The sequence below is a fragment of the Aplidium turbinatum genome, chromosome 1, assembly GCF_918807975.1.
Source record: "Aplidium turbinatum chromosome 1, kaAplTurb1.1, whole genome shotgun sequence".
Lineage (NCBI taxonomy): Eukaryota > Metazoa > Chordata > Ascidiacea > Aplousobranchia > Polyclinidae > Aplidium > Aplidium turbinatum.
The window spans coordinates 13,156,278-13,183,804 of NC_137472.1; the positions used below are offsets into that span (position 1 = coordinate 13,156,278).

At 37.3% G+C, this 27,527-nt stretch overlaps 1 protein-coding gene across 1 annotated transcript; it reads left to right on the forward strand.

The window, feature by feature from the left end:
- The first annotated feature begins 7,980 nt into the window (after positions 1-7,980).
- LOC145778697 (uncharacterized) lies at positions 7,981-21,785 on the forward strand. Its single transcript, XM_082590288.1, has 11 exons — positions 7,981-8,166; positions 10,688-11,724; positions 12,434-12,538; positions 13,528-14,262; positions 15,125-15,232; positions 15,704-15,886; positions 16,052-16,177; positions 16,462-16,581; positions 17,215-17,319; positions 18,050-18,169; positions 18,793-21,785. Exons 1-11 carry the CDS (start codon positions 7,981-7,983, stop codon positions 18,905-18,907), a joined length of 2,940 nt encoding a protein of 979 aa, XP_082446414.1. The 3' UTR covers positions 18,908-21,785.
- The last annotated feature ends 5,742 nt before the right edge of the window (positions 21,786-27,527 follow it).

The following is a 27,527-nucleotide window of genomic DNA, read 5'->3' on the forward strand; positions in this document are numbered from 1 at the left end:
TCGCAACAGGTATTCTACAAAAAACAAACTAATTTATAGTCTCGTAAAAACAAGACATTTTTTAATCATGAAAACATAAGTTTTAAACAGACAGACGTTTGTTTTAATTAGATATATCTTATTTAACGCAACTTCAATTCAGAAAAACTTCTAGTAAGTGAAACACTATCCCAAGCATATTCTCTTTTTGGAGTTGTTTATTTACTGATCCATATTCCATATCACATGATATCAGTAAATGCATTGTTGATGAAATCAGCGTTAGTGTGTAAACCAGAGCCGTGCAATCAGAGGAATTTCGGCGAGTCCGGAGTCTGAGTGGGTGAGCTATGATCCGAAAAATCGTATATTTTTCACTCTACTCCACAGCCATGTAGTAGCCTAAACTAGCCTCAATTTCTTATACATTTCACGTTTCGAGCATTTTTTAATTTTAAAAGTCAAAGTTAGGATTTTGTAAAAAACGGGGGTGGAATTGACTTCAATATGTTATTGAAAAAAGTTTTTTTTATGAAATTTAAAGGAGATGACACTGCTCAAGTGGTCATGACTGATATATGTAGTGATAAAAGGAGCATGTTCATTTTTTACTCCAGCAAGAATTGGACAGATTTTGTTTTGCAAACACGAGTTAATTGTTAACTAGCTAACACTATTGTAACAAATTTACTACCGGCATTGAAAGTACCGGATCACTTTTTTTCTAGGCCATTACAAATGTGTGCCCACACTTAGTCATTTTTTGGCCAATTTTGCTCAAAATCCTGGTCAATATGATGTACACCTAGTGATAACGGTAAAAGTTGGCATTTTTAGGATCGAGTAGCCTACTGTAGGCTAAGTTCTAAACATAGTGACGTTACACGCCTTAAAGCGGAGTTGTGATGAGCACCTTGGCTGGACTACTACTGCTACTGGTCTAAGCGAAATGCGGTTTCTGTTGAAAATTGAGGATGCATTTACACAATTAGCCAAACGCATCAGTGCATTTGCATATAGCAGTGGCGTTGAGGGGGTTTCAGGGGGTACTTTTAGACCTTGATCCAAGGTAATTTTAGGGATCTGTAACATTTCCAAAGAGCCCAGGAACTTAAAGAAACAATCGCGTATTCGTTGGATATGGTGCGTTTTTAGAAATGTCTTGATTCGGGGCCCGAGGATTTCATTGACACCGGGCCCAAATTATCCTCTCAACGGCCCTTTTGAATAGTATTTGTGTGGTAAAGCTAAAAGTTTGGAACAGACACAAGAAAGGAGATACGTTCATGTCCTGAATTACCTAGCACTAACCAATCACTTAGCTTTGCATTTCCAGCATGCATTCATTAAACTTACAAAATAGCCTATCCTACAGCGATCACCGGCGCTTATCAAAACCAAAAATACTTCTTTACGATACGTTTTAAACGCAAACTTCCTTGCCTTCATTGCATTTCGAAACACAATGCAGTAATTTTGTATCGTTGTGAATTCATAACAAGTGCCAGTTATTCACACCCATGATTGTTCAGCATAGAAATGTTTTGAACAGCATTGATGTGGTCAGCATCAGTTCTTGGACAAAAGCTAATACTGTATATTGTACACAATTGTAGCCTGTTTTGACAAGAAATGTTTCAAACAACCCTACATTAAAATATACACCTCGATGACTTAACTTTAATCTGCTACTATTAGGCAATACTGATTTCTGCAATGCACTATGCAAAATCTAACCTTTATACTAAATTTGCAAAGACAAAATATGACTAGCTGAAATTGATATTAATCTTCTGGCTGGCACTTGGTAGCACTTTATGTTGTGATGTGTTGGAAATTTGTGACGCCAGAAAGGTATTTTTGACGTCATAGGTATGATCTACTTGTAGAAGCTCTTTCTATATGAATTCTGTTTCTGTACAGTACTAAATTTACGAACATATTTATTTCTACATGCGTTTTCAGCTTTCATAGATTCATAGATTCATAGATTATTCATAGATTCTGTGATTCAGCTGAAAGAACTTTCATACAAATGACACACTGAGGTTTTTAAATGCCATTGGAAAAGATGGCGACAAAATCCATATTTGACATAGGATTCCAAATAGCCTCGCTTTTTTGCCATAGCGCAGTAGCTGGTTAATGTTAATCAGAACAAAGCAATCTAAAAGTAGGCTACTAAAATAAACTTTACAAAGTTATATTATTGTAGTGCGGTTGAAACCTTCAACGTTGCCTTCAACCGCACTGCAATATATAACTTTGTAAAGTTTATTTTGTATGTTATTCGCTCTGAGGATGTGCAATTGTGCATTGTCGTAATGCGCGAAACGTTAGTGAAGCAATAAATTAACCTGTTTGTTGTTACTTTACATCCACTTTCATCAGATGAACGTTGCAACTAATGCTAGAAACGATAATTGTCCTAATGAACACCCAAGTTTTTCAGTATTCAACTTCTAACAAGCTACTGATGTGAAGCATTAAGATATTCTGTAATGTTCGCATTTATGTTGTTACAAGCGCGTTTCTCGCTTTGCATTCTTCACAGTCACAAACATATGCGTCCCTCTCAGCACTTTGCAGTGCTTATAGTTATCTACTTCAAAACTTCGTTTTAAAATAATTCCAAATATTTTTGTCTGAACAGTTGCAAGCCTAATTAATTCATTAGTTTCTCAATTTATCAATTCAGGTATAATTATTAGCTTATGTTTGCCTAATTAAACTTTTGATAATTTTCGTTCCAGTGATAGGCAAATTAGTGTACACAGCGGCCTTTTATTGACATCACTGTTGCAAGAAGATGCAATGTTTGTCTAATGTTGAAAATCATTTACTATTTAAAGAGCAATTGAGCTGATCTCTCTTTGTCAATGATAAACATTTGTGGGATAGGGCACCTTTTATAAACTGATTGCTACAACTTGAAAATGGATAACAGAGCTTACGGTTAGACGCAAATTTAAAAAGTAAGGACTTTGTTTTTAAGTTTCAAGACTTGAATTGAGATCAAGAACCACATTACTGTATTTGTCACAAAAGAGAGATTTTCCGAAGGTCAAAGTTTTGTAAACCTGTGGCAATCCACGTATTCAGCGATAGTGTAGGCTATAACAGGCATAGCCAAATGGCGGATCGCGATCCGGTTCCTGATCTTTTCAACTTTTTTTGTGGATCTTTCCAGTTGGCTCTGAAAAAAATTTCAAAGTATTTATTTTAAAGTTTGCTTAAATTTTTTTTTTAGTCTATAAGGCCTATATTTATTTTTAAGGCTTTTATAAGGGATTCATAGTATGAATCCCTGGCTTTTATAAACAAACTGTACAAACGTAGAGACTATTTTGAGAGCGCCATCTTGTTTCCTGTACACAGCACTTTTAGAAAACTATCGACATGGCAAGTAACAGTAAAAAGCGTAAAATTGATGCAGAGAACAGACAGTTCAACACTGCCTGGACTGAGGAATACTTGTTTGTACTCAACCCAAGCAATCATCCTAAATGCTTATTGTGTGATACGACGTTGAGTTTAATCAAAAGTCAAAACATCAAACGACATTTTCTTTCTTATCACAAAGAACTTAATGTGGATTTTATCCGCCTGGTTCTTGTGCCAGAAAAAGAAAAATTGCCCCGCTTGCCAACAGCTACAATTCACAGCAGAAATGCCTGTCAGCAATGCCTTGTTTTAGATGTAGCCTACACAAATAATTGCATGTTTTTTGTATGATACAAAAGGAAAAATGCACATCTTCAGGTCTTTGTGGATCTCTAAGTTGTCAGATTTGGCGGTAGTGGATCATGGCCGAAATTATTTAGCCATCGCTGGTGTATAACCTTTTGGTTGATGACAAATAGCCTATCCATCCGTTTAAAAAGTATACTTTTGCATGCAAAGATGCTTTGACTGAACAATTTCAGCACTTACTCCAACTTAAAAAAGGCAACTGGAGCAGCTAGTTCATAAACATAACTTTTCGGTTATCAGTTGTTACGATTTTCCTGGAAATGTGCATGAAGCGAGCAATGGGGATGACTAGACCTGAACGTTAAACTTTCGGTTTCAGTTTTCAGTCAGTCGTACAATGGATTAGGTCTACTAGCATGTAGGCTACGATTGTCCCCTGTGAATCGGCAGGCATGGCTGCGGTATCCTATCGGGTCATACCAAACATTTTTTAAAAGTGTTGGTGATCTTGTTCATGCTCAGCAGTTAGTAAAGAAATTAGTACATCTATTTGAATAAGCTGATTTTTATTTGAATAAGCTTAACTGAAGATGATCTAGCTGTTAGCTAATCGAAATCGAGTTTTTATCTGTTTATGATTGAACTGACTCGTGTGAAAATAAATTCGTTTGTATTACAAGACATGTAACCGAGTCATTCCTATCAAGCATTGTAGTATTGACAACTGTCAGGAGATATTTCATTTTCTTGCGTTCATCAAACGTTACAAAATTTCAGGTAATACCGCATTTATCCGTGTATAAGCCGCAAAATTTTGCACTAAATCTTGCCCAAAAAGGTTGGGGTGCGACTTATAAACGAGGGTGCGACTAATACACAAGGTTCTGACAAACGAATGCTACAGATCACGCGTTAGCGCTGCTATTAAGCGTTTGTATTTTGCGTGCGAGGATTGCGAGCATCGCATTAACATGCTCACTGCACAGCATGCATGTGAATTTTAACGTGAGCATCTCGCAATTGCGCATATTTGGCATCAGTGAAGATGAAAACGAGTTTGAAGGCTTTTAAAATTTTAATTGTTATTTTTCAAAAAATTTGCTAAAAAAAATTTTACACCAATGTTTGAGCCAAATTTTGGGGTGCGACCTATACACGAATGCGACTTATACAGTACACGGATAAATACGGTAGTTTAGTTTTGTCGCTCATGAAATCGGATTGCTTGTTATTGTCACCGTTTCATAAACAACAATGTAGCCAATCTCGTACAACGTTATTCTGAACGTGCAGGCCTATTATGTCTGTTTTTTTAGGAGCTTGCATAATTATGTCTTATAGTGCATGTTGCAGTTGCATACAAGTGAACTTGTTGAATTGTTCTCTTTTGATTCATATGGCCACGACAGTAGGATACGACATTACAAAACAAATTTATAAAAAAACTCTATGAAACTTGAATAATTTGTTCAACTAGCGCTGCTTGGTTGAAGTGTCGTCAATTTTAGGTCACTCTTGCTATAGTCTAGCTACTGCAATCAGGCCCGGATTTAGGGGGGGGCAGAGGGGGCAGGTGCCCCGGGCCCCCCGACTTTTGAAGGGCCACCCTACGCGGAAAAAATGTGATTTTGTGTTATTTTTTCTTCCTTTCAGCCTTTGAAGTTTGTGCAAAATGCTGTGCAGTGCTGGATTGATGCTACTGTAGACGCAGAGGTGATTATTCGCGCCGTAGGCGTGAAAATTTTTTTTGCAGGGGGGCCCCCTGATCTAAAAGTGCCCCGGGCCCCCCATCAGCTAAATCCGGCCCTGACTGCAATATATATGCTACTGTTATAGCTACTACAAGGCTATTTAAGGCCAAGATGCCTTAAATAGCCTTGTTTTGTGTCATTGCCTCTGCTACTCCATCATTGCATTCAGTTCAAAGGGTTGTCATACTGTAGTTGTTTTTCTGAGTCTGAGTGCTTTGTCTAAAATCACCAACTGATATGCATAGCCTAATAAGTTTAATAACAAACCTTTTGTGCACAATGAATTTTTGAGAGTATTGAATTTTCGCATCTACACTTCGCTTAGGTTAGGTTAACCACATAGCCAGTAGTAGGCTACCCCTACAGTGTATGTAGGCCTATGAGCTAAGACTTCTGTTTACATTTAACAGTTCGGAGGCATAGCATTAAAAGTTAAAATCAGAGTCAAAATAGGTATTTGTTTCAGCAGCAATGTTTTAGTTTTAAGCATATAGGCTTATTATTCGTCGGAAACCTATTAAGTTACTTGTCTTTTTACTTGGTTCAGAGCCAAGTCACGATTTTAGAAGTTTGCAACAAATCAGCTTCAGGAAAGCTTTCTCAAAAGCAAAGTTAATGAGTTGCTAGTAGCCTACGTTGCAGTGCAGTACAGACAACTTAATTTGGCTTGATGGCTGCTCTGTTTCCATCATATGTCATAAAAAAGCGATACGAACTTTTTACGTCAAACCTTGAACAAAGGCTAAATAAGCTACCGTACTTTCTTTCAATTATATTGCCATGATGCTTATTTAACGACACTACCGGTAACTTACTGGTTTCTCTGTGATTAATTTAAAAGTTAGTAAAATTCATGGTCGCAGATGAATCAGTTTTGTCGAATTCGTTTACAAGTTTGCAGCTGTGTAGCCTACATTACCTCATTGCGCCGTTGACCGATAGAGTTCTACAACTTTAATTACGCTTATTCAAAATTAGTGATGTTTACAAGCAGGCTACGGTAGCAGTAGCCAACTGCAAAATTTGTGTTAAGAAGGCCATGAAAGGTTGACAAAATATGCTGATTTAGCCAAAAGGGCTAATGGAGCGCCAGGTCTAGGATATAAAGTATTCGTTTCGATAAACTTTAATAATTAAACAGATAGGTTTGTATTGGGAGCTATTGACATACCACATGATCTTATTTTCTTATCTTTCTCTACCACCCATAATACGCCAGATAGGCTTTTGTCGTTAACCCACATGGCGTGGATGACGGATTTGACACTCCCTCCTTCCTCGAAAGCATAATATGATAGCCTACTTGAGCTGCCTGTAATTTTGATTGAAATGTTACTTTTTTATACTGTACTTCTAATCCTAAGCAAAAACAGCAGGTTATTGCAACAAAAAATGAACCAGCTTCAATTGAAAGCATGTCATGGGTGCAGTGCCGGTCTTAGGGTATTTCGGGCCCTGTGCCGAATATGCTTTGCGGGCCCCAATGACAATGATCCAATTCAGTAGCGTAGCTAGGTACTTTGAAAGGAGAGTGGAGGGTTGACGGCCGGCGAAGCCTGACGGCGTGTTTGCCAAAATCGACACCCAGCAATGGGGGAGTCTGGGGGGCCTCCCCCAGAAAAATTTGAAAAATTACTTTGAATTTGGTGCATTCTGAGAGCATGTTCAACAAAAATACCGGTAGGCTACTTGCTTGTGAATCGAATTGAGTTTTCTCCATTGGAAATGACAAAAATTACTGCATTTTCTGATAGGGACAGTAGCCTACAGTACATTACAGTATGATCTACAATCCCTAATTTTCTGAGTAAATTGCGGGCCTCCTAATTTGAGGGCCCTGTGCCATCGCACGGTTTGCACACTCCAAAGACCAGCACTGATGAGTGATTTTAAGTTGGGCATTATGTGTCGTCAAATCCTGCTCCGAAAGTATTTAATATTTCTCAAGGAATAAAACTGCATTTTGAAAAGCTTACACGAATTCCCAAGGTTTTAAGATAATACGTCATCAATTGGGTGAATCTTACTTTTCCAGGAAGTCCAAGAATTGAAAACAAAATGTAAGTGTGAGTATCCAACAGGAAACTACTGCTGCCGAGGAAACAGGTCGTTGAAAAACGAGCAAAGAGAAAGAAAGAGTCTAACATAGAGGAGTAGTGAGAGAAAATGATGAAGTAGTGTAGAAACTGAATTGCCACAGTGGCAAGTCATTATCACACAGCCGGTTATTCATTTTGAAGCTACATTCTGAAGCGGTACGTGGTTGCTTGTTGGTAAATATTAAAACAAGTATATTCATGATCAGTCAGCTGAAACCAAATGGGTGTTTACTTTAGCTGAACAGTGTATTATAAAAGGCATATTTTGCTACTTTAAATTACCCGTGTGTTCACTGTTCATGACAATATTTACACTCTGATTCTATTCAGGCGCATGCCAATACGTAGGCTATTTCTAGAAATTAATAAACTACAATTTCTTACAGCTGTTTACACCTAACCTGTAGCCAAACAGCAATATTTTATCAAGCTAGGTCAAGAGCTTAGGAAAGTTGAAAATGTCTGTCATATCCCAGTCAACTCCTGAAAGTCAAAATAAGTTCGATGGCTTGAACTTGGCCCAACGAAAAGCCAAACTTCGTGAAGCAGCAAAAAAATACACCAACGATCCTGCGGACATGGATATCATCTTCTCAGATCACAGTAGTGATGACAGTGATATTGATATGGATTGGCTCGAAGGCGTGAGTAACCTATATTTATATTTTGTGGTCATTATGGCTGTCATTGCACCAATTTTGTCTTGTGCCTCCACAAGGAGAGAGTTCCACCTTTGTCCGTCGTTGCTAAATCTTTGTACTTCGCTTGAAAAAACGCATGCTTTTGAATTGAGCTATTAGGACCAGTGGTGGATCCAGGGGAGGGGGGCGATCTTTCACTCCTAAAACACAGTAAAGTAACTTTATTCATAGTGTATATTTGCAAGGCGGATAAATGTAGATCTACACATCACTGTGTTTGTTGAAATCTCCACCCTCCCCCTAGGCTACTTGTTGGATCCGTCCTTAATTTGGACTGAAATTACTCTGTTTTTAAACATAAAAAGTGTTTTTGTTGAGATGTTATTTTTTGCAAATCTGATGAAGTGTTAGCCTATTTGCTGCAAACCTGGCTGAGAACAATTCTGCTGGGTAAAGGCGGAAGGTCTATTCCAGAAATAGAAAAGTTTTGTGCCTGCCAGTTAGCAGCCAATCAAAGCTTTTGTTTTGAATGAAGGTAAATCGAAGGCAATGCACAGTTTAACGGAAGTATACCGCCGAAGGTGAGAGTTCCTGTGTAACGCAAAGTATAACACTCCTTCACACCAGCATTACAACGTTTACTGTATTTTACGGTATTATCACGTTTATTTCAGGGACTAAACGATTTTTTTTAACAAAAAATGGTTCCATTTTTTGTGGTTGAGCATAAAGCTAAACCACATATTCGGGCTTGTCTCGCGTGTGTGACTTAGGCTAACGGCAAGGCAACGTTCTGTACAATTAAACTTACAATATGAACAATCTTCCCAGACAGCAAAATCAGTCATTTTTACATTGTTTTGATTTATTGTCCGCAGACGTTGAATCAATGTAAAAATGACGGATTTGTTGCCTAGGTTTGAGGTCACGTGATAGCTATGTACTTCATATAAGGAGGGCTGCACGTTTCATAAATGCCAAACTACAAATACACTATAAGGTGTTAAAGAATATATGTCCGTTCTTGAAATGGCAAAACACAGATGGGCGGAAATCAGCATGTTGGCATTAGTCATGTCCCAGTGTATAAACATATAGGCTATCTTTTATGCTTTTCGTGATAGGCATTACCATCTTGTATAAACTGAAATGTGGTTTTGGCCATTTGCAAATATGTTTTTGAGAATTCGAAAGAACACTCAAACAATGCGGTCTTTTAGAAACATAGGCTATGGATTCATGATGGGCTTACTCAAACCATGCAAGACGTTTCAAACACATAATTGCGTATAAGCGTACTTTATAATTCAGTGCTAATTTAGTCCATTTGATAGCCTACTTGATGTTACTTCTGTACCCAATGTTCAATTACAAAACACACATTTACTGAAATGCGATATCCCATCATATGTCAACGCCATTGTCTAAATTCAACGTTCTCCAGATTATCATGTTTGTTTGTAAATCTTCAGGTTCCGTTTTTCTGTTTCAACATGCGCATACAACAAACCATACGTCACTGATTGATTGCTGGCAAGCTTTCGTGTTATGACGACTCGCCTAAGCGACATACGTTTTTCTACAAGCCTTTTCTACTAGTAAACTTAGTGGTGCAGTAACTGGGAAGTACTACAGTTCGTTCATGCAAGAATTGGGTAGCCTACTGTAACGCTTTGTGACATTTTGAAACACACACTCCTACTGTTGAGATTGCTAGTAACTGTTTTATACATGAAACTAAAGATACGTAATTATTTTAACATTTGTCTCGAACAAGTTCGCTTGGCTATAATAATCGGTTGCTCGAAATTGTTCTATAGGTCAAAATGAAGTAGCAAGTGTTTAAAATTTTAAATGATTCAAGTTTGTTTATCAAGAGGTAATTTCTTGCTTGTTCATATGATTTGTTTACACTACTTCATAAAAAATGCAACATTGCACTAAAACCAGTTTATGGGCTTAAGGAAAGTTAAGGCTTAGAAGTTCGTAGGACCATGACCGATAGAGAGCTGTGATATCACTGCGACAATTGATCCTTTTGCATGACAAACATGTTCGAATGGAATCGGATGATCTAAAATGCGGAAAAAATTCAAGGTCTTCAATGTCGCCCACCTTAGTTGTCGATTTATTTTGAATAAAAACTTGAGGCTTGCCATTTTAACCAATTCAGAACTCTTTTAGAGGGCGCCCGTTTATAAATTCAAAAGTTGGCAAATAAGCACCACCCTGTAGTGTATCCTACAGCTATGAATACAATTTAAATTCTAATTTATACAGTTTAGCTATAGCCAATCCTTGTAGTATGGCCATGTTAGCTCACAGCATAAGTTTTACACCAATTTTCAAAGAAAGTATGCTCAAAATACAACAAATATCTTAAATGAACAGTTAATCCGACTACATAGTGGACTTATATTCTCTATTGTTTTCAAAATAACACATTTAAAGCGTGTTATTTTAAAGCGAATATTTTAATTCATATTATATTCATTAAACATAACGATGGTATAACTTATTTCAGAGAAAAAGTGTTAAAGCTCTGTTACAAAACAAAAGACAAAGGCTATCCCCTCCAAAAGAAACAAAGAGAAAACCGCCAACTGAGTCACCTAAGAAAGAGCGCATAGAGACAAAACGACCTGTTATTCAACAGAAACCTAAAGATATTTCCGTAAATCAGGCGAAGAAAACTCCAGAGAAGGTCGGAAATGTAGCTGCAATGTTTGAAACTAAAGCTGTCAAAAGTAACAAACCTTTTAAATCAAAAGAATTTGAAGAGGATAGCAGTCGCAGTAAGGTCAATGAAATCAAGTCTGCGGATAATCCCTCTGGATCTCCAAAAAGGTCTCATGTCAAGCAACGGGGACGAATTCCGTTTGATATGAAAGGTGATAGCCATACGGAAAAAGAGTCTTCTGAGCCCCGCAAAGTCGGCTCAATGTTGTCAATGTGGGAAAATAAGAAAGAGAAACAACAAAATGGATATGATGCTCTTCATGATGACGCTTTCTCAACTAATACTATGGGGAGATTGAAAGGTGCAAAGGCTTTGTTTGAAAACATGTCAAAGTCAGGCAGTGTGCCGAGTCGTTCTTTTAAAAGTAAACTTGAATCCCCTAAGAAAGCTGCAGCTCCTGTCAATGATGTGAGAAGCATGTTTGAAAATAAGGTCAAGCAAGAAGACGTTACAAGAAGCCCATCTTTGAAACGTCCACAACGGCCCGTTTTGCCAAAACGTGATGCTTCAGATGACAGAAAAACACTTTCTCCAGCTAAACAGCCTTTGAAGTCACCTGCCAAGCCACGCCCAGTTATTCCTGTCAAACCACCTGTTCTTTCTCCGAAATCCACACAGAGACGTCGAGAATATTCGGAAGCAGACTCCTTGGAAGGTATTTTTTCCAACGAGGAACTGTCCGATGTGTCTAGTTTATCATTCTCATCTTCATCTGAGGATGAAGATGTTAAAGTCAAGACGCGTACAAACGTCACAAAGAAGCTGCTGAAGAAAAAAACACGCCAAGGGAATGAGAACGAGCAAAAGAAGGCAGAAAAGAGGTTAGTTTAAATTTGTTTCAACTACTGCACACTACAGATGTCACAGTTGTATGTTACATTTCCATATTGATTTGCATATTAGTTGGCAGTCTTAGTAGTTGTCAATGTATCAGGCGATCACAGCAATAGATAGACACTGTGTTTCGGTGAAAATCTGTTTGAAGTGTCCTCTATCTTCCCCTATAACGATGTTTCTCAAACTTATTTTAGCTGCAGCCTGAAATTCTCTTATATTTTTGTTAAAATTACGTTCATGGCCGATATGTAATTTTAGCCTTGCTCTCAGTTTCCCTGTAATTCCCTTGCAATCAAAGGCTTCAGGGCCCAACTTTAATTCTGGTTTGAAAACCACTGCTCTATACTATAATATGTTGTACAAGGCATAATTTATCTTATACCTTTGTAATCATTGGTATTGGTTAATTTGATAAAGTGTTTTATTGTTTTTGCACTGATTTTGTCATTTGATAGGCACATGACCAAATTCCTTCCCTTCAACCCGATGCTGATTTGAAACATGAGTTGCGGGGAGGTAGGCTACGTGAACAACTGCCCCCTCCCCCTAGATCCTCTACTGTTGCTGAGAGATTTTATAAACAGTATTAATAGGCTACAGTTTTCATATCTCACCTTCGCGCAGTTACAACAGTTTCCTTGCCCGGTGTAACATAATGGTCTGCTGATAAATTATTATTTGATTTCTTTACAGAGTTATGTCTCCTGATAAATCATCCGATGGGAATCTGGAGGAAAGCATTGTAGTTGTTGTTGATACTCTTGCAGAAGACAAAAATAACTCTGTCAACGAAGAAAGGTGATTCTGAATGTTATCGATCTTTGTATTAATATTATTCATACTTCCTACATGCATTATTGCGACTTCTCGCGATGAAAATGATTCGTCATAATTAAGTATATAAACTTACATAGAGTAACGTAAATACTGTAAACAACTAAACATGATAACAGTCTTTCTTTATAAAGGCTTGAATGTCATGTTGTGTTCTTACAGACATAAACAAAAACAAATACAGAATAAAGTCAAAGGGTAAACCTACTAAAGGTACAACCTTACACTTACACACTCCTAAAATGACCTGTGCAGTGACGCAATGCATAGTGGAAACAAATGTACAAGAATGTAAATTAGGGCATGGTGCACAACGTTTAATATTTTGAAATATGAACACGAACAGTGGCAGATATGAGGGTGGAAGGGCGATTGGATCGATCGCCTCTCCCCCACTAAAACACAGAAAAATAGCTTCATTTAGGGTATTTTCAAGATTGGAGTAATTTAAATCTTACACCATAAACGGACTGGTAAAGCGGCGATCGAATACCTTGGTGGCAAGAATTCGGTGCGATACTGACGAGCCCAGCCTCATGGGCGAAACACGGTGTCTAGCCTATCGCTGTTAATTCTTGCTACAATCGGCTGCCGAGAAACCATAGTGTTTTGTTGAAATTGTCTCTCCCCCCTAAGGCTACTTGTTGAATATGTCTCTGACCACGAATCACTAAATTCGAACGTCTGTACCAAAACTCTGGGAGGTGTCACGGCAAATGACGAAGAATAACTGAACATGTTGAAATGACGTTAAATAAAGTAAAGAAAACCACAACACATTTATTTATTCAGACGCACAAATGATAAATAAGAAATACAAAAAATAAAGCGAATGCCATCGACTTGATAAAGTCCTCCAAGGGAAATGTAAATAGGCTATGACTCCCTAACTGTCCACAAAACTGTATAATTTGATTTATTCAAATGGAAATATTAAAATTAAGTTGTTGTAGCAGCATGGTACAAGATATTGTCGAAGTTGACAAACCGAAACGTCGTCCTTCAAACGAAGAAAACGCGCCAGAGAATGACCCTACTCCAGAACATGAAGATGCTTCCAAAGATGAAGCCGATCCAGAAGGTGACGATGCTTCAGAAGTTAAAGCCGATAAAGATGATGGTCTGCCCAACGATAAAGCCAATCTACCAAATAAAGGTGCTCTTAAAGATGAAGTCGATCTAGAAGATTCTTCCAAAGATGAGGCAGATCCAGTAGGTGAAAATGCTCCAGAAGTTAAAGCCGATAAAGAAGATGAAGATCCTCTCAACAATAGAGTCGATTCACAAGATGAAGGTCCTCCTAAGGAAGAAGCCAATCTAGAAAATGAAAGTGCTCCCAAAGAAGAAGTCGATCTAGAAGATAAAAATGCTCCCGAAGTTGAAGCAGATAAAGAAGATGAAAGTCCTTCAGAAGATGAAGCAAATCCAGAAGATGAAAATGCTTCCGAAGTCGAAACCGATAAAGAAGATGAAAGTCCTCCCAAAGATGAAACCGATGCAGAAGATAAAAATGCACCTAAAGTTGAAGCCGATAATGAAGATAAAGGTCCTTCCAAAGATGAAGCCAATCCAGAAGATGAAAGTGCTTCCGAAGTTGAAGCCGATCCAGAAGATAAAAATGCTTCCGAAGTTGAAGCCAATCCAGAAGATGAAGAGCGAAGTTCTGGTGAAAAAGCAATAGATCAAAAGTGAGCAAGTTTTTCTGTATATTTTGAAAATTGTTGACAACGTTATCGGAGCTGTTTTTGGGGACCAAACACTTTGTGAAGTTTTCTACCTTGAATAAGAATCTCGACATTGCCCTTTTCATGTTCCATCTTTTTGTTTTTATGGTAAATTGTAAGAACATTTTGTTCATGTGCATGGTACACCCGCTCCTTTATCACTTGCATCATTAGTTAACAATCAAGTGCCAGACTGTAGATTGTTTGCTCTATGCTAGACTCTGAATGAAAACTAAGTTGCCGTAATATTTTTGTTCTGTGCTGTGGCGCTGAGTGCTAAAGAATACACTCTTGCGCCCAAAATATCTCCTACGAATTTAAAGCTAAAAACAATGGCGTAATTCAGTTCCAAATTTTGGAAATGCAAATTGAAGTAAACTAAATACTGAATAGTATACTATTATATGTTGTGTTTTCGTAACTTCCATTTCTATATTTATTACTTTATCCAATATCGTGTTCACAAAGAAGATAGCCTACTATAGTCCGATGAGCTGGGTTGCAGTGTTTAGTTTGCCAGCAATGGTAAATACCAGTGCATACACTAACATACTTTGCCATAGTATCATACTCAGTAGTTTTAGTGACTGGATGTGAATTAAGGGTTTGCAGGCTAGTAGGCTACAAGTAGGCCTATTGGATACTGGCAGAGATAACCTTCAAAAGAGTTGTAGTTTGCGAGTAGATCTTGTCGCAATCAGTGAAACTAACTCAACTGCATTGATCGCATTACAATGGTACAAGTTTAAATAGGCTGCCAAAAATTAATTTGTTTGAGCTGTAAAAAACTATCTTGAATATTAGGCTACAGTATTTTGTTTTGTAGCATCTTGCAACCCGCTGATGTAAGTGAAGACCCAGAGGTGACAAAACCGAAGGAGGACGCTGTTGAAATGGAGGAGGCAACATCACAAAAAAACTTGGAAAATCAAAGGTAATTAAACAATATTTTGGTCGGATATAAAGTGTACACAACCATGAAGAACTGATAGGACAACTTGTTCTAAAAATGTTTTTTATGTAACAAATTAAAATGTACCAATAAACAATCTCTAACAATTTTCAAATTCTTGCAACACTCGAACTATCCAGCAATAAAACCTTGTTTATTTTATTGAGTTCCATTAAGGGGATTTCCTGACTAAGAAGCAGCAGGCCAGGGATTCTTCATCAAGTATCAATTCAGTATTTTTTTTATTAAGAATGCATGAAAAATCAGCAACCTTGCTTATTTTTTCAAACATTTTGAAATGTTTTGATTTGACCATAATGTATTGCTACTTATCATTAGTAACGAACTAGTCTTCAGTATGTCAAACACTACATGTCTAGAAGTCCGTCTTTCACTCTATGATATTGTATTCAAAACCTATGCGTGTAATTGCTTTCATTGTGTCTTCTCAAGATCATCAGGTCATGACGAAGACGATCCCCTCAATCCTCAGAAAGATGATGTTCCGAGTGAGGATTGTGTTGATGATGCTGAAGAAGCCTCATTAGAAGAAGAAACAGAAGCCATTTCGAATGAGGATTGTGTTGACGACTATAAAGAAGCCTCATCAGAAGAACAACAAGCGAAAGATTCAGAGTAAATATTTCCTTATTCAGTCGTTTCTTTCAATTAGAAAGTTTGAGCTTGTAACTCTTGGGTCAAGCTCAATTTCGGTAGCCACATTTGCGATTGTGTGAATTCACAGGGAGTTGTCTTCCCACAAAGTTTGTCTCTCAGTCTCGACATTTTTATTGTTTGAAGATCTACAGTTGATGAAGATCAGAAAATTGAAAAATCTTTGGAAGATCAAATGGATGTGGTTCCGGATGATGAGTTAAATGAAGAACAGGAGAAGGAAACTTCAGAAAATGAAGTAAAAGATGAAACGTAAATGATTGATGTTGTTCATCTATCTAAACAGTTAGGCTTACATTGCTGTCGCCTTTAAGACGTAGGCCTACTGTACTTTCGTGATTTTTATGACATAAATGATGTTCATCAACCAGTAATGAGTAATGAGGCTTGCAGGTGTTATCTCTGTGTATTATTGGACGATTTTTTTCGCAAGTACCACAACTCATGCGTGGCTTGTTTCTCTCAGCCATTCAACGTAATAATGAGATGGGTGACTGGCATCTCGCTTGTTTCTGATTTTTTTTTTTTTTTTACAGAAATCCGCAGATTGAGAAACCAGCTCCTTACGCGGAGAATGAGAATGAAAACAAATTGGATAATGAAAGTACTTCCAAAGAAGAAAACGAAGACTTTGACACAGAAGTACACAAAAATAGGTATTGCGTTATTCGGTTTGTTTAGTGGTAGACTAAGCTGTCTTCCAATTTGCATTTTTGCAAGTTATGCTGCACAAACATAATGTGCATTTTGTCATATTTCTTGCAATTATACTAACAATATAACAATGTAGGTAACAACAATGTAATAACAATATTGGTAACTTAAGTAAAAACAACATGGACTTGTTTATTTTCATTCACAGTAAATATTCCATGACAAGAATTCAAGCAAGACTGCCAATTATTTTGCAGCGGAAAAGTTTCAGCACTACCTGTGCGAAATATTAAACACACCCTTTCAATATGAACTGATCATTATTTCACTGCAGCTAATAATTAGTTATAAAAAGCTTTATCTCTGTCTGCAAAAAGTTAATTCTTACATTGTTTGAAAGTCTCGACGTTGAAAAGATGAAAATAAAGGCGATTTTTGCTGACTGGGTATTGTTATATAATGCTGCGTTTATTTGACTTTGCTGGATGATATTCTTGACGATGTACAACAAAAATTCTTTTCATGAGTTTTATGCCTTTGTACGTGTATAGTAAATGTACGTTGCGTACGGTATGTTACTATAAACGAAATTTCAAAAGATTCATTGAAGATTTCAACATTTGATTTTGTGAAAGATCTTCATTTGAATCGTACAATGAATCCGAAGACCAGGAAGATGAAAAAGTTCCTGATATCGAGACAAAAGATGCCAATTCTGATGGAGATGAGAGACAAGAAGGGTAAATTTTATTGTCAACTCTGTGAAGTTTTTCCTTTAGATTGAAAAGGACAAAACAACAAGAATAATTAGGCTACCATATTTGTATGGAATATAAAGTTGAAGCCAAGTGTAGCTTATACGGGTATGATATCATCGCTTTTAGTAACCTTTAAAAGGTAGAAGTGTTGGTTGGATGTCAGTTTGACACCTACCGAATGCACACGACTGTGTATTAACAAGTCAATTAATGACGTTACTGAAACCCAGTCAGCAAATCAATCCCTTTTTACATTAATTCAACGTCTGCAGACGTTGAATCAATGTAAAAAGTGATTGATTTGCTGGCTGGGAAGAGAATGCAAAGTTTGATATCCATGCCTTCATGTCCACTTAAATTTAAATCTTCAACTACAAGCGATAGCTTGGATATGAGAAAAATCAATTTGGGTTGATGATCATTCATATCTTCCAGCCAGTTGTTGTAGTTTTTTCTTGTCACATTTATAAGTCGTCCATAGAATCGCATGTGAGCTAAAAAAATGTCATTTTTTGCATTGCTTCAAGGTTGATAGACTTGCAGCGATGTCAAAATGGCTACTTTCATTGACTGGGATGACGCAAACCTTAAGGTAGTTGGCTATCAACCGAAGGCCCGTGAAAGTTTTCGACATTGCAGCTTGATTTATACATTGTGTAAAAACCTCATTATAGCACAAACTGTCGTCAGCTAAATTTTGACACTTTTACAGAGATTCGAACGATGTGGATGGAATTAATTCTCTAGAAGATAAGGAGGAAAGCTCTTTGGATTGTGAACAAACTATTGATGAAAAATTATCTTGTTCTGATGCTGAGGAAGAAAAGAAAACGTAAATTTGCTAAAAAAAACTACCCCACTCTTTTTTTTTATAAAATAAAAGAAAAAACAACACAGATTGAAAGTTTATGCGGAGTTAAATGTTCCACTATTTATTAACTTTAGACCACATCAGGGATCACCAAGTGGTGGGCGCATGCGCCTTTAACGCTGTTATACTCGTTATGAAAATAATTTGCTACTCTACGGCTTGAAATGTAAAAATGAAAAAATGACTAGAACAATAAATGTGATACACAAAAAAGAATGTAAAAAATCGAAAAACTGAAAGAGTTTGTTGGTGATATAAACCATCAAGATTTATCTTTTGGCTTATCTTGCTTCTTTTTAAGTTTCGAAAAAGTTGTAGACAGGATTTAGAGAAACTAGAATTGGGCCAGAATAGATTTAACGGAAACTTGTATAGAGCCTGTGAAAAACTTTATGGCATAGATTAGAATATATTTAATTACTTCCATAATCTTTGTATGGTACATTTTCGGTTACAGAGTTGTTTTTTAACTAAATTTGAACTTTAATTTTTGAACGCCGAATATCAAAATAAAGTTTTTCTTTTGAATGGACAAATTTCTTGTAAACGTAAGATATCTTTATTTACTGTGCATCTTGTTCTAGTTCTCTTCTGGCAGACGAAGAATCCACATCTCCAAAAAGTGAAGTAGATGCCACACCTGATCAATCTCTTCCTCTGGAAGAAGTAATTTCTGATTCCAAAAGTGACGAAGATTAAGAAGTGGACCCAAAGCTGAGACGTCATCAAGCTTGTTGAAAGACACAGTTCTCAACTTCACGCCAGGGAAGTTAATCAACCATCAGAACATCATAACCCATCAGAAGAGTTAATTCAAACGTTTTCAGGGGGAAAGTTTGGCTAGCAAAACTGAATTTTTAATTACATATCTTGCAAAGAGTTAACCAATCTAATTACATAGCCTATCATCCAAAGAGTTAACCAATCCGCGATTCGGTGTTTTTTTGTCGTTCCCAGGCTTACTACGCCCAGTGGTAGAAGCTTTAGATGAAGTGGACGGCATGGAAAGGAAGCCGATTTTTGTGTCCACTTTCAAGCATGCCTTTAAGTGTCCTGCCAAAGACATTGTGCAATGTGCATGCTCTTGAGCGGCGTCGAACAGGTGTCCTTTAAGTGCTTATCAAGGCTTTTACCATTAGACATTTGTGAACACAATAGGCTAAGTGTTGGACCAATAGCCTACCCCCAAGCCTTATTTCCTAGATAGCCTACATAGCCTTTACTTGTGGAAACCGCTAAGATTAACGTTTTGGCTTATACCTGGAACAACCACAACCTATGTGGTATCTGCCTAATTTCAACAAGCAGCCTACTTCCATTTTGAAGTTTTTGATCGAACAGTTTGAAGCTCCTGCTGAAATAAAGCCCTGGAGATAGATTTTGTATTTTGTGTTTACAACACAAATTGACGCGAAATTAGCACTTACAAGCGTTTTGTATTTGCGAGTGCATACAATCCACTTTATTGCTAACATGAATCATGTTTGTTCGCAGGGATAAAATGCCTTTTTGACTAAGCCATAAAGAATGAAATACCGTTTTCAGTGTTGCCAGTTTTATTTGTATGATTATTGTTTGGTTTATCTTCTGATTACACCTTTGATGATAAAAATGTCAGATAAACGTGTGCAGTATTTGTAAAATAACGTAAATTCTTCATGTTTGTACTTTTATGTGTGCGTGCAATTGTGTACCGCGTAAGCGATAAATTATTAGTAGCCTAAAGATATAGCCCACACATTTAGCCTACATTTGTTTCCATATACCGGTACTGTAATAGCCTATTTAGCTTATTTTATGGATTTGCTTTTCTATCAACCTTCCAAAGTCGTAAGGTATCTGCAATAAATAAAGAGTTTTTAAGTTGCCGCTTTATTGATGGTAGCCTGGAATACTGCTATGATAAAAAGTGATTTCATTAGTTAGTAGGCTACTTGAATTTGCTCTGCTTAATATTACAGTGGCATTTTTGTATTGTAAGCTATGAACATTGAGCAGTCTACGTTTTGTTGTAGCCTATCATACCACATGAATTGTGCGGTTAAGTGTTGTTTTTGCTTTGTTAAAAAATAAGTTTGTTTTTTTATTTATTCTGTACCACATCAAACATGGACCCTTTCTAATACCAACATGTGTTAGCCTACCCTTCATACAGTATTGTTAATGTTTTAGCGTCACAAACGAATGTCAAACACGATAGGAAGGCAGGTGGCCTATCTGGATTGAAAATATACTTCTTTCTACGGTAAAATGAAGGACACTTTCATCAGAAGAGTAGGCTATAGCTAAAATATCACTGAACATTGCATTTTTTGGCAAAACAGGTTTGTCACAATTTGTAGCTTTGAGTTTTACGCTAGAAACTTGATTGGACCTTCATTTACCGCTGTCATGGTCCAACGCGATGGCCTAGGCCTACTTGTCTTCAAAAGTTCAGTTGTATCATATTGATACGTTGAATACTGAAAAGTTTGGGTGTTCATCAGGACAATTATCGTTTCTAGCACTAGTTGCTACGTTCATCTGATGAAATTGAAAGTAAAATTAACAACAAACAAGATGGTTTATTGCTTCACTGACGTTTCGCGCACCATGACAATGCGCATCCTCAGAGCGAATAACATACAAAATAAAATTTCACCAGGTTATATACTGCAGTGCGATTGAAGGCAAGAAAAAATAAAATAAAACACGCTCACACATTATTGGCCAATTTTTTAAAATATTGCGTGTTTTATTTTATTTTTTCTTGCCTTCAATCGCACTGCAGTATATAACCTGGTGAAATTTTATTTTGTATGTTATTCGCTCTGAGGATGCGCATTGTCATGGTGCGCGAAACGTCAGTGAAGCAATAAACCATCTTGTTTGTTGTTAATTTTACTTTCAATTTCATCAGATGAACGTAGCAACTAGTGCTAGAAACGATATTGATACGTTTGTAGTGAGGCTTATTCATGAATGCAGTAGGACATTTCGGCGCTGGTACGGTTGGGCGCAGGACGTTTTGGTGCAGGTAAATATGTGTTGTTCATACTGACGCAAAGTTATAACCGTCAAATAGAATATTGCATACAGGTACATTTATTACATTTCAGCGACATTTGGTTTCACCAGCACGGTAAACTTTATTATTACAGCAATTCACAAGTTGGCTAGAGATCTCATGCAATCCAATAAGTTATGTAGGCCTATCATAGCACATCAGCATGAAACGTTTTCTTAAAAATGCCAAGATATCCTGAACAGATCAATTGACCATACCTATTTTCAATAACGCGTTTTAATTTCAGTTCAAAATCTTTCTTCAACTTTCATGCAACTATTACGTAGAGTTCAAAATCGAATTATATTGAAACGTCTAATCTCGACTAAGTTTCTTTACGTTGTGCTCATGCACTAGTTGATATATTGTATGTTTAACTTATATATTGAACGATGTGTTTGTTTATTTACTTGTTAGCGCTTTCATTCATAAACCAGTTTTAATCTCTTCGTAAATGGTATTTTTCCTGTAACCTTAATCGAGTTTGTTATTGTTACACTCCTAAAGATTTGGAATACAATTTCACGAATGAAAGAAGTTGATTTTAATACCAATGTTTGCCGAATATTTTCGAAATTCAAACCTTAAGAAGTCCAACCGTGTGATTCTCGTCAACCTTGTGAAATTTCATGAATTGATATGCAATTAATGCATGAACCTCGGGCTCCATCTATCGGTGGTTTTGAAAGCACACATACATGTTTGGATTATGTGCCTTTTTCCGTGTATTTTGTGGGCCAACTATAGGCCTACATAGTGTCAAAATTTATTGTTCTGCATTCATCCTTAAAAGTAGAAGTTAATTCTTTAACAACAAACTGAAAAATATCTTTTCCACTATTAAACCCCTTGGGTTTTAGTATAAATGTTTCAACGAAAATAAAATACTAGTAATGATTTTTAATCGGTAGCCTAGCTATGTAACTGACCTAAATTTTAACATCACTTGTTTTAAATTTATGGATCGAAACACAGCAACTTGTACAAATTATCCGGGCTAATTGTGCCCTGATCCGATTTTGATAACAAAGATACCAGACAAGTATAGCCTACGTTGTTTAGAAGGCCCTGGTCTATTCTATAGTCCTAACACGCGATATCCAATTAAAGTTTACAAAACTGTAGGTAGGCTAACCACAGTCCACAAGCAAAAGTGCCTCTCACTTAGCTGTGGTTGACTTCTGACACAAAACTCACATAGCCTACAAATAGAAGTTTTAAACTGTGCTTTTGAAGTTCGTTCTCTTAAGTCACAGTGCTTTATGTCCGTCCCAATAGCTCAGCTGGTTAAGTGCTCAACTTTGTACACGAAGAAACAGCAACAGTGGCGTTAAATTGCCTCTCGGGGAGTGCGCTTGAGCAACGCATTTCAAGGACAGCTCTTCACTCAGCCGCATTAAGTCGGTGAAATACTACACATACAACAATACTTTGACAAGCGGAAACTTCCCTGTGCCAATATCGATAACCACGCCTGCGTCAGTGGTTTAAAGCCTCTACAATGAGGTACATTCTAAAAGTAGGCGAAATTACCAGGATCAAGTTCAAAGCAGCTTTTTGAGTCCAAGGATGAGTAGTTATCGTGACGTAGTTAGTTATTAACAATAGTGACGTAAGAATTCATTATAATTGTTATTAACATGAAGCTGATTTGCGTTTGATTGCTCAGACTGCAGTGGTCGGGAACCTTTTTGAGTAAAAGAGCCATTAAAGCTACATTTTTGGAAATACATTTCCGTGAGATCCATAGGTTATACTTAGGGATGGTAGAAGTAGGGGATTGCTCACTAAAAAAAAAGTTCGACAACTGGAGGGTTATAGTGTTATGACAAAATTTGGTGCAAATACAGCTTGACGTCTACCGCCTTATGTCGCATACTAAGGTGCAGTGTATGTGACCTGCCTGCGTGTGTACAAAGTGTGTATGCCAAAATATTAGCATGAAAATACGTGATAGGCTATCATGTTTATTTAATATTATTCTAGTCATAATAATGCAGCGATAGATTCAGGGCCGGATTTAGACCATGAAAGGCCCTAAGCTATTCCATTTGTGAGGCCCCTCCCTATTTTTAAACTTAGAATTTCTCTCTAAACAACATCACATGTCATCGTTTAATGTTAAAAATATGAGTGCATTAATCTCTTCGTTCTTTTCATTTTCCACATTCATGGGTGCAAATTTTTAATTAAAAGATTAAAATTTAGTTAAGGCAGTTTTGCTTTTAATTTCCTTGATCAAACAACCGTTACAATAACTATAAAGTTTATTTACGAGGACATAAGAAATAGTTACAGCTATCAAATAGAGTGGAAGACTAGGCTACCAAATTTTTTTTCTAGCTTTTGTCAAAGTAAAATCATGCAAAAGTTCATCAAAATTTAGCCTATCTGTTTAAGTTCGTCACTTTCAATGCACAGAATGCTCAGTGTGGACAACTTTTCTTGAGACATTGTCGACCTCAGTTTATTTTTTCAATGCTTTTGAGCCTTGAGAAAGATCTCTCCCCTGAGCAGTTAGTGACGATTAAGCTTAGAAACAGTCTTAATTTTGCTTCCACATTAGGAAAGGCAGTGTTAATTTTTTCCTTGCACATAATTTCATAAAAGTCTCCATGAGACAAGGAAATAGATTGCTCTTCTGTACCGGTAAGCCCTTGGTTTTTTGTTTGTCTCACGTACAAATGAAAATGCAGAAGTTCATCAGTAAGTTTAGGGTCAACATCTTCCGGATACGCTTCCTTTAAATGTTCTACGCCTCGTACAATTTCTACCTTAGTTGCTTTCAGATTACCAAGAAAGAGGAACATTTCTGCAATGTATCTGTACACATTAGCTCTTCTTCTTGAATTGGCTTCAAGTGCATCGAGCATAGAGATAAAGGAATTTATTTTAAACCTTTCCTTTGAAGAGAGTTCACTTAAAGAGTCAGGTGCATTTCTTTTTGTCTCCTGGTGACAGCTCTGTAGTTAATATTCGGCAAGGTTGCTTTTGCTTGCTGATCAAACTCAGCTCTAATTTTGCTTAAAAAGTCTGTCAAACCAGTTGTGTATAGAATTTTCTATTTTGAAAAGCTTTAGGTAGGGTTTAAACTTGTCAAGTTTTTAAAAGAATTACAAACTTCGAAACCGAATTTTGAGGCCCCTGGACGTTGAGGCCCTAGGCTTTAGCCTGCCTAGCCTATTGGTAAATCCGGCCCTGGATATATTTCACGCTACATTGGTAGCCCTACTGTAACAATAGTTAGCCTTGCACTGCTGTGGCAAGGTTCTGCCGATGTACTAGCACCCAAAATCTCACGCAAAATATAGCATTTCATTTGATAAAAATGAATTTATGTAAAAGCAAAGAAAAGTTTTTGCAGTTTTGCCAATTTTTAAATTTCGCAGTGACCCTCCAATTGTCCATATTGCAAGAAAAATCAGTAAAGCGAGTCATCCCAATATTTCACTGTCCCTAGTTATACTGTAATGCTTTAACACTTAATACAATTAACACGTGGTGGCACTGGTGAAGTTTTGAAAGTAGAACGCGTCTTAGCAAAAGGAGAAAAACAGCGGGGGTTGGGGATATCACTCACCAAAAAAAAATGAAAAATTACAATTAATTTGGTGCATTCTGAGCGTATTTTCAGCTCTAAATTGTAATGAAAAGTTAAGATAAACTTTCGCGGTTTTCACTTTAGAAGATTGGATTTTTTTGTGAGCCAGATGCCGTCGTCAAAAGAGCCATAGGTTATATGGCTCGCGAGCCATAGGTTCCCGACCCCTGCGCTCAGAGCATCAAGAGGTCTGCTCGAAACAAAGTATTGTAGTTTAGTTGATATAACATTATGCAATATAACTTACAGAATGAAAGGGGTTCAAAGAAAAGTGCTAACTTAATTAAACAAAAGCAGTGACGGGAGTAGAAGATACGTTACCAAGAAAAAACATCGCTGGCCCACTTGCTAAAATTTGGTTAAAAATATCGTGTTTTTACCAGTTGCGAATCTAAGTAAGTTTCAGGGGCATTAAAGGGTCATCAATATAATTAACGTTACAACTTCAAACAACTGTATTTAACAAATGGTAGACAATAGTTGAGTAATAAACATATAGGCCCTAATATTATTGTCAAATAAATAAATATTTAGAAAACCAAGTTTTACTCAATGTGTCCTCCATTTGCGTCGATCACAAGTCGGAGACGCTTCGAAATGCACTTGCAAGAGTCATGAATAACTCTGAGGTATTTTGGTCCATTATTTTTTCAGATTTGCCTTCATCCAGGGATATCTATCACTATACGGGATTGGAAACTCTGTGGAACTGGAAACACTTTTATACACTGTTCTTTGCGTCGCTGTGATAAATGTTTACATAAGTTGACCTTAAAAAATAGCAAGTAGTAAACAGACAAGGAAACAATGTGTAACAATCAATGCACCTGCCGTAACCTGTAAAGTATACACTTGCCTTGTTTGTTTAATGTGTTTGCGTTCCATTTGTGAAATCCTGTCGTATTTCGTTTGCTGCTAAATAATTTCAAAACCGAGTGGGCTATTAGTTTTAGTTCTTAACTTCTTATGACATCTTAAACGTATTGATTTCTTAGGTTGGTCTGTGAATAAGTTTATCATAAAAGCCTACGACAACACATTTCACTGATTGTTGAACACACCCCGTTTACTTCTCATCCGGCTTGCAATACGCAAAACGCTAAAGAACAATAGGGAATTTTTGGATTCTTTGCATTCAATTATTTTTTGACATTTTGGATTCGTGGTTTTAAACTTTTATAGGCCTACATCAAATAAGTTTTGCTGTGAGTGTACATTTTATATTGTTATTGCGAAATTGAATATTATAGCCTACATACTCTAGTTGATACAAACAGTGTTTTATTTTAATAATTCTTCTGTAGTCATAGTAATATGTTGACCCTACTGATGTATAGCACTGAAAAGAGTTTCCAATCCCGTAGTTAGCCTATAGGCTTACATATCCCTGCTTTCAGCGCTTCCAAACTTTGGTGGCGTTCAGTGGAAACCTTGCTCTCCAGGTAAGACCAGATGCCAAAGTCTAGAAAGTTCAGGTTTGGGGATGAAGGAGACAATTCTTTCTTGGAATTGAAGAACGGCACATTGGGCTCGCAGTCGAGAGCCTGCATGTTCGACTCCAGCCACCCGCACTTGCTGTTGTTTCTCTGGGCAAGAAACTTTACGATAATTGTCTCTACCCAGTGATCGATTTCGAGTAATGAGTAGTACCAAATTTAAGTCATAAATAGAGTAGACAACCGGAAACAGACATTGCAGTCGGCTGCAGCGTGGGTCAGGTGTACGTCGGAAGGCGTACACCCATGCATAGCGCTCAAGTCCGCTTTTCCGCAATGCAGGATAAAGATAAACAAACAATGTGAAGGGGCAGAATCTTGTTGGAATGACCAATTACGATTTTTGAAGTGTTTTTTTTTGCCCGGGGCAACAATGAACTTTCAAGAATATCATTTCGGTAGTTTACCTGGTTCAATTTCACTCCTTGGTCCAAAAAAATCAATGGACTCCTTTCTGATTCGATGACTGCGGCCCACATCATCACTGATAGTGATGCCGCCCCTTGTCTCCGAGTGACCACCCGGAGTTCTACGTCACAATCTCTTGACCACGATCATTCTGTTAAATGACGCTGGACATCAAATTTCTTTTTATCGCTGAGCACAAGGTTTGGTTGGTTTTGAATGTTTATCCGCGGACTGACAAAGCCTTGATAGGTTATTCCTGGTAGTTTCGCATAGGCTTCTTGTAGAGCAGCGTTTCTCAAAGTGGGCGAAATCGCCCCCCTGGGGGCGATATCGAGCGCCAGGGGGGCGAAAAAATCAAAGGGGGCGATTGGGGGGCGAAAACACTTGAAGGGGGCGAATTTCGCAAACCACCAATAACAGTCCAACGCGCTAGTAACAGTCCAACGCGCAAACCATTTACTGCAAATAGATGAATCCAACTCGACCGACAATGTATCGCTGCCGCTGCTTGGATATGTGCGTTTTGTTTATAATATGAAAACAACAAGAAATGATTTTTACGCTCAGTCTTCCTGCAGATATTCGGGCATCAAGCATCTTTAATGCAGTGAAAACTTCATCGAAAAACTACGAAGAGAAGGGTATTTCACTGAAGAATATTCTGCAATGCGCAACCGATGGTGCTGCGGCAATGGTTGGAAAGCATCGAGGGTTCATTGCACTGATGAAAAGAGCAATTCCTGGACTTATTGCAAATTTTGCAATACA

Excerpts from the sequence above, each read along its gene's own strand:
- LOC145778697 (XM_082590288.1), top strand. The coding sequence starts at position 7,981 with ATGTCTGTCATATCCCAGTCAACTCCTGAAAGTCAAAATAAGTTCGAT. Across the intron at positions 15,233-15,703 it reads AAAAACTTGGAAAATCAAAG|ATCATCAGGTCATGACGAAG; the intron begins GTAATTAAACAA and ends TGTCTTCTCAAG. Across the intron at positions 16,582-17,214 it reads ACAGAAGTACACAAAAATAG|ATCTTCATTTGAATCGTACA; the intron begins GTATTGCGTTAT and ends ATTTTGTGAAAG.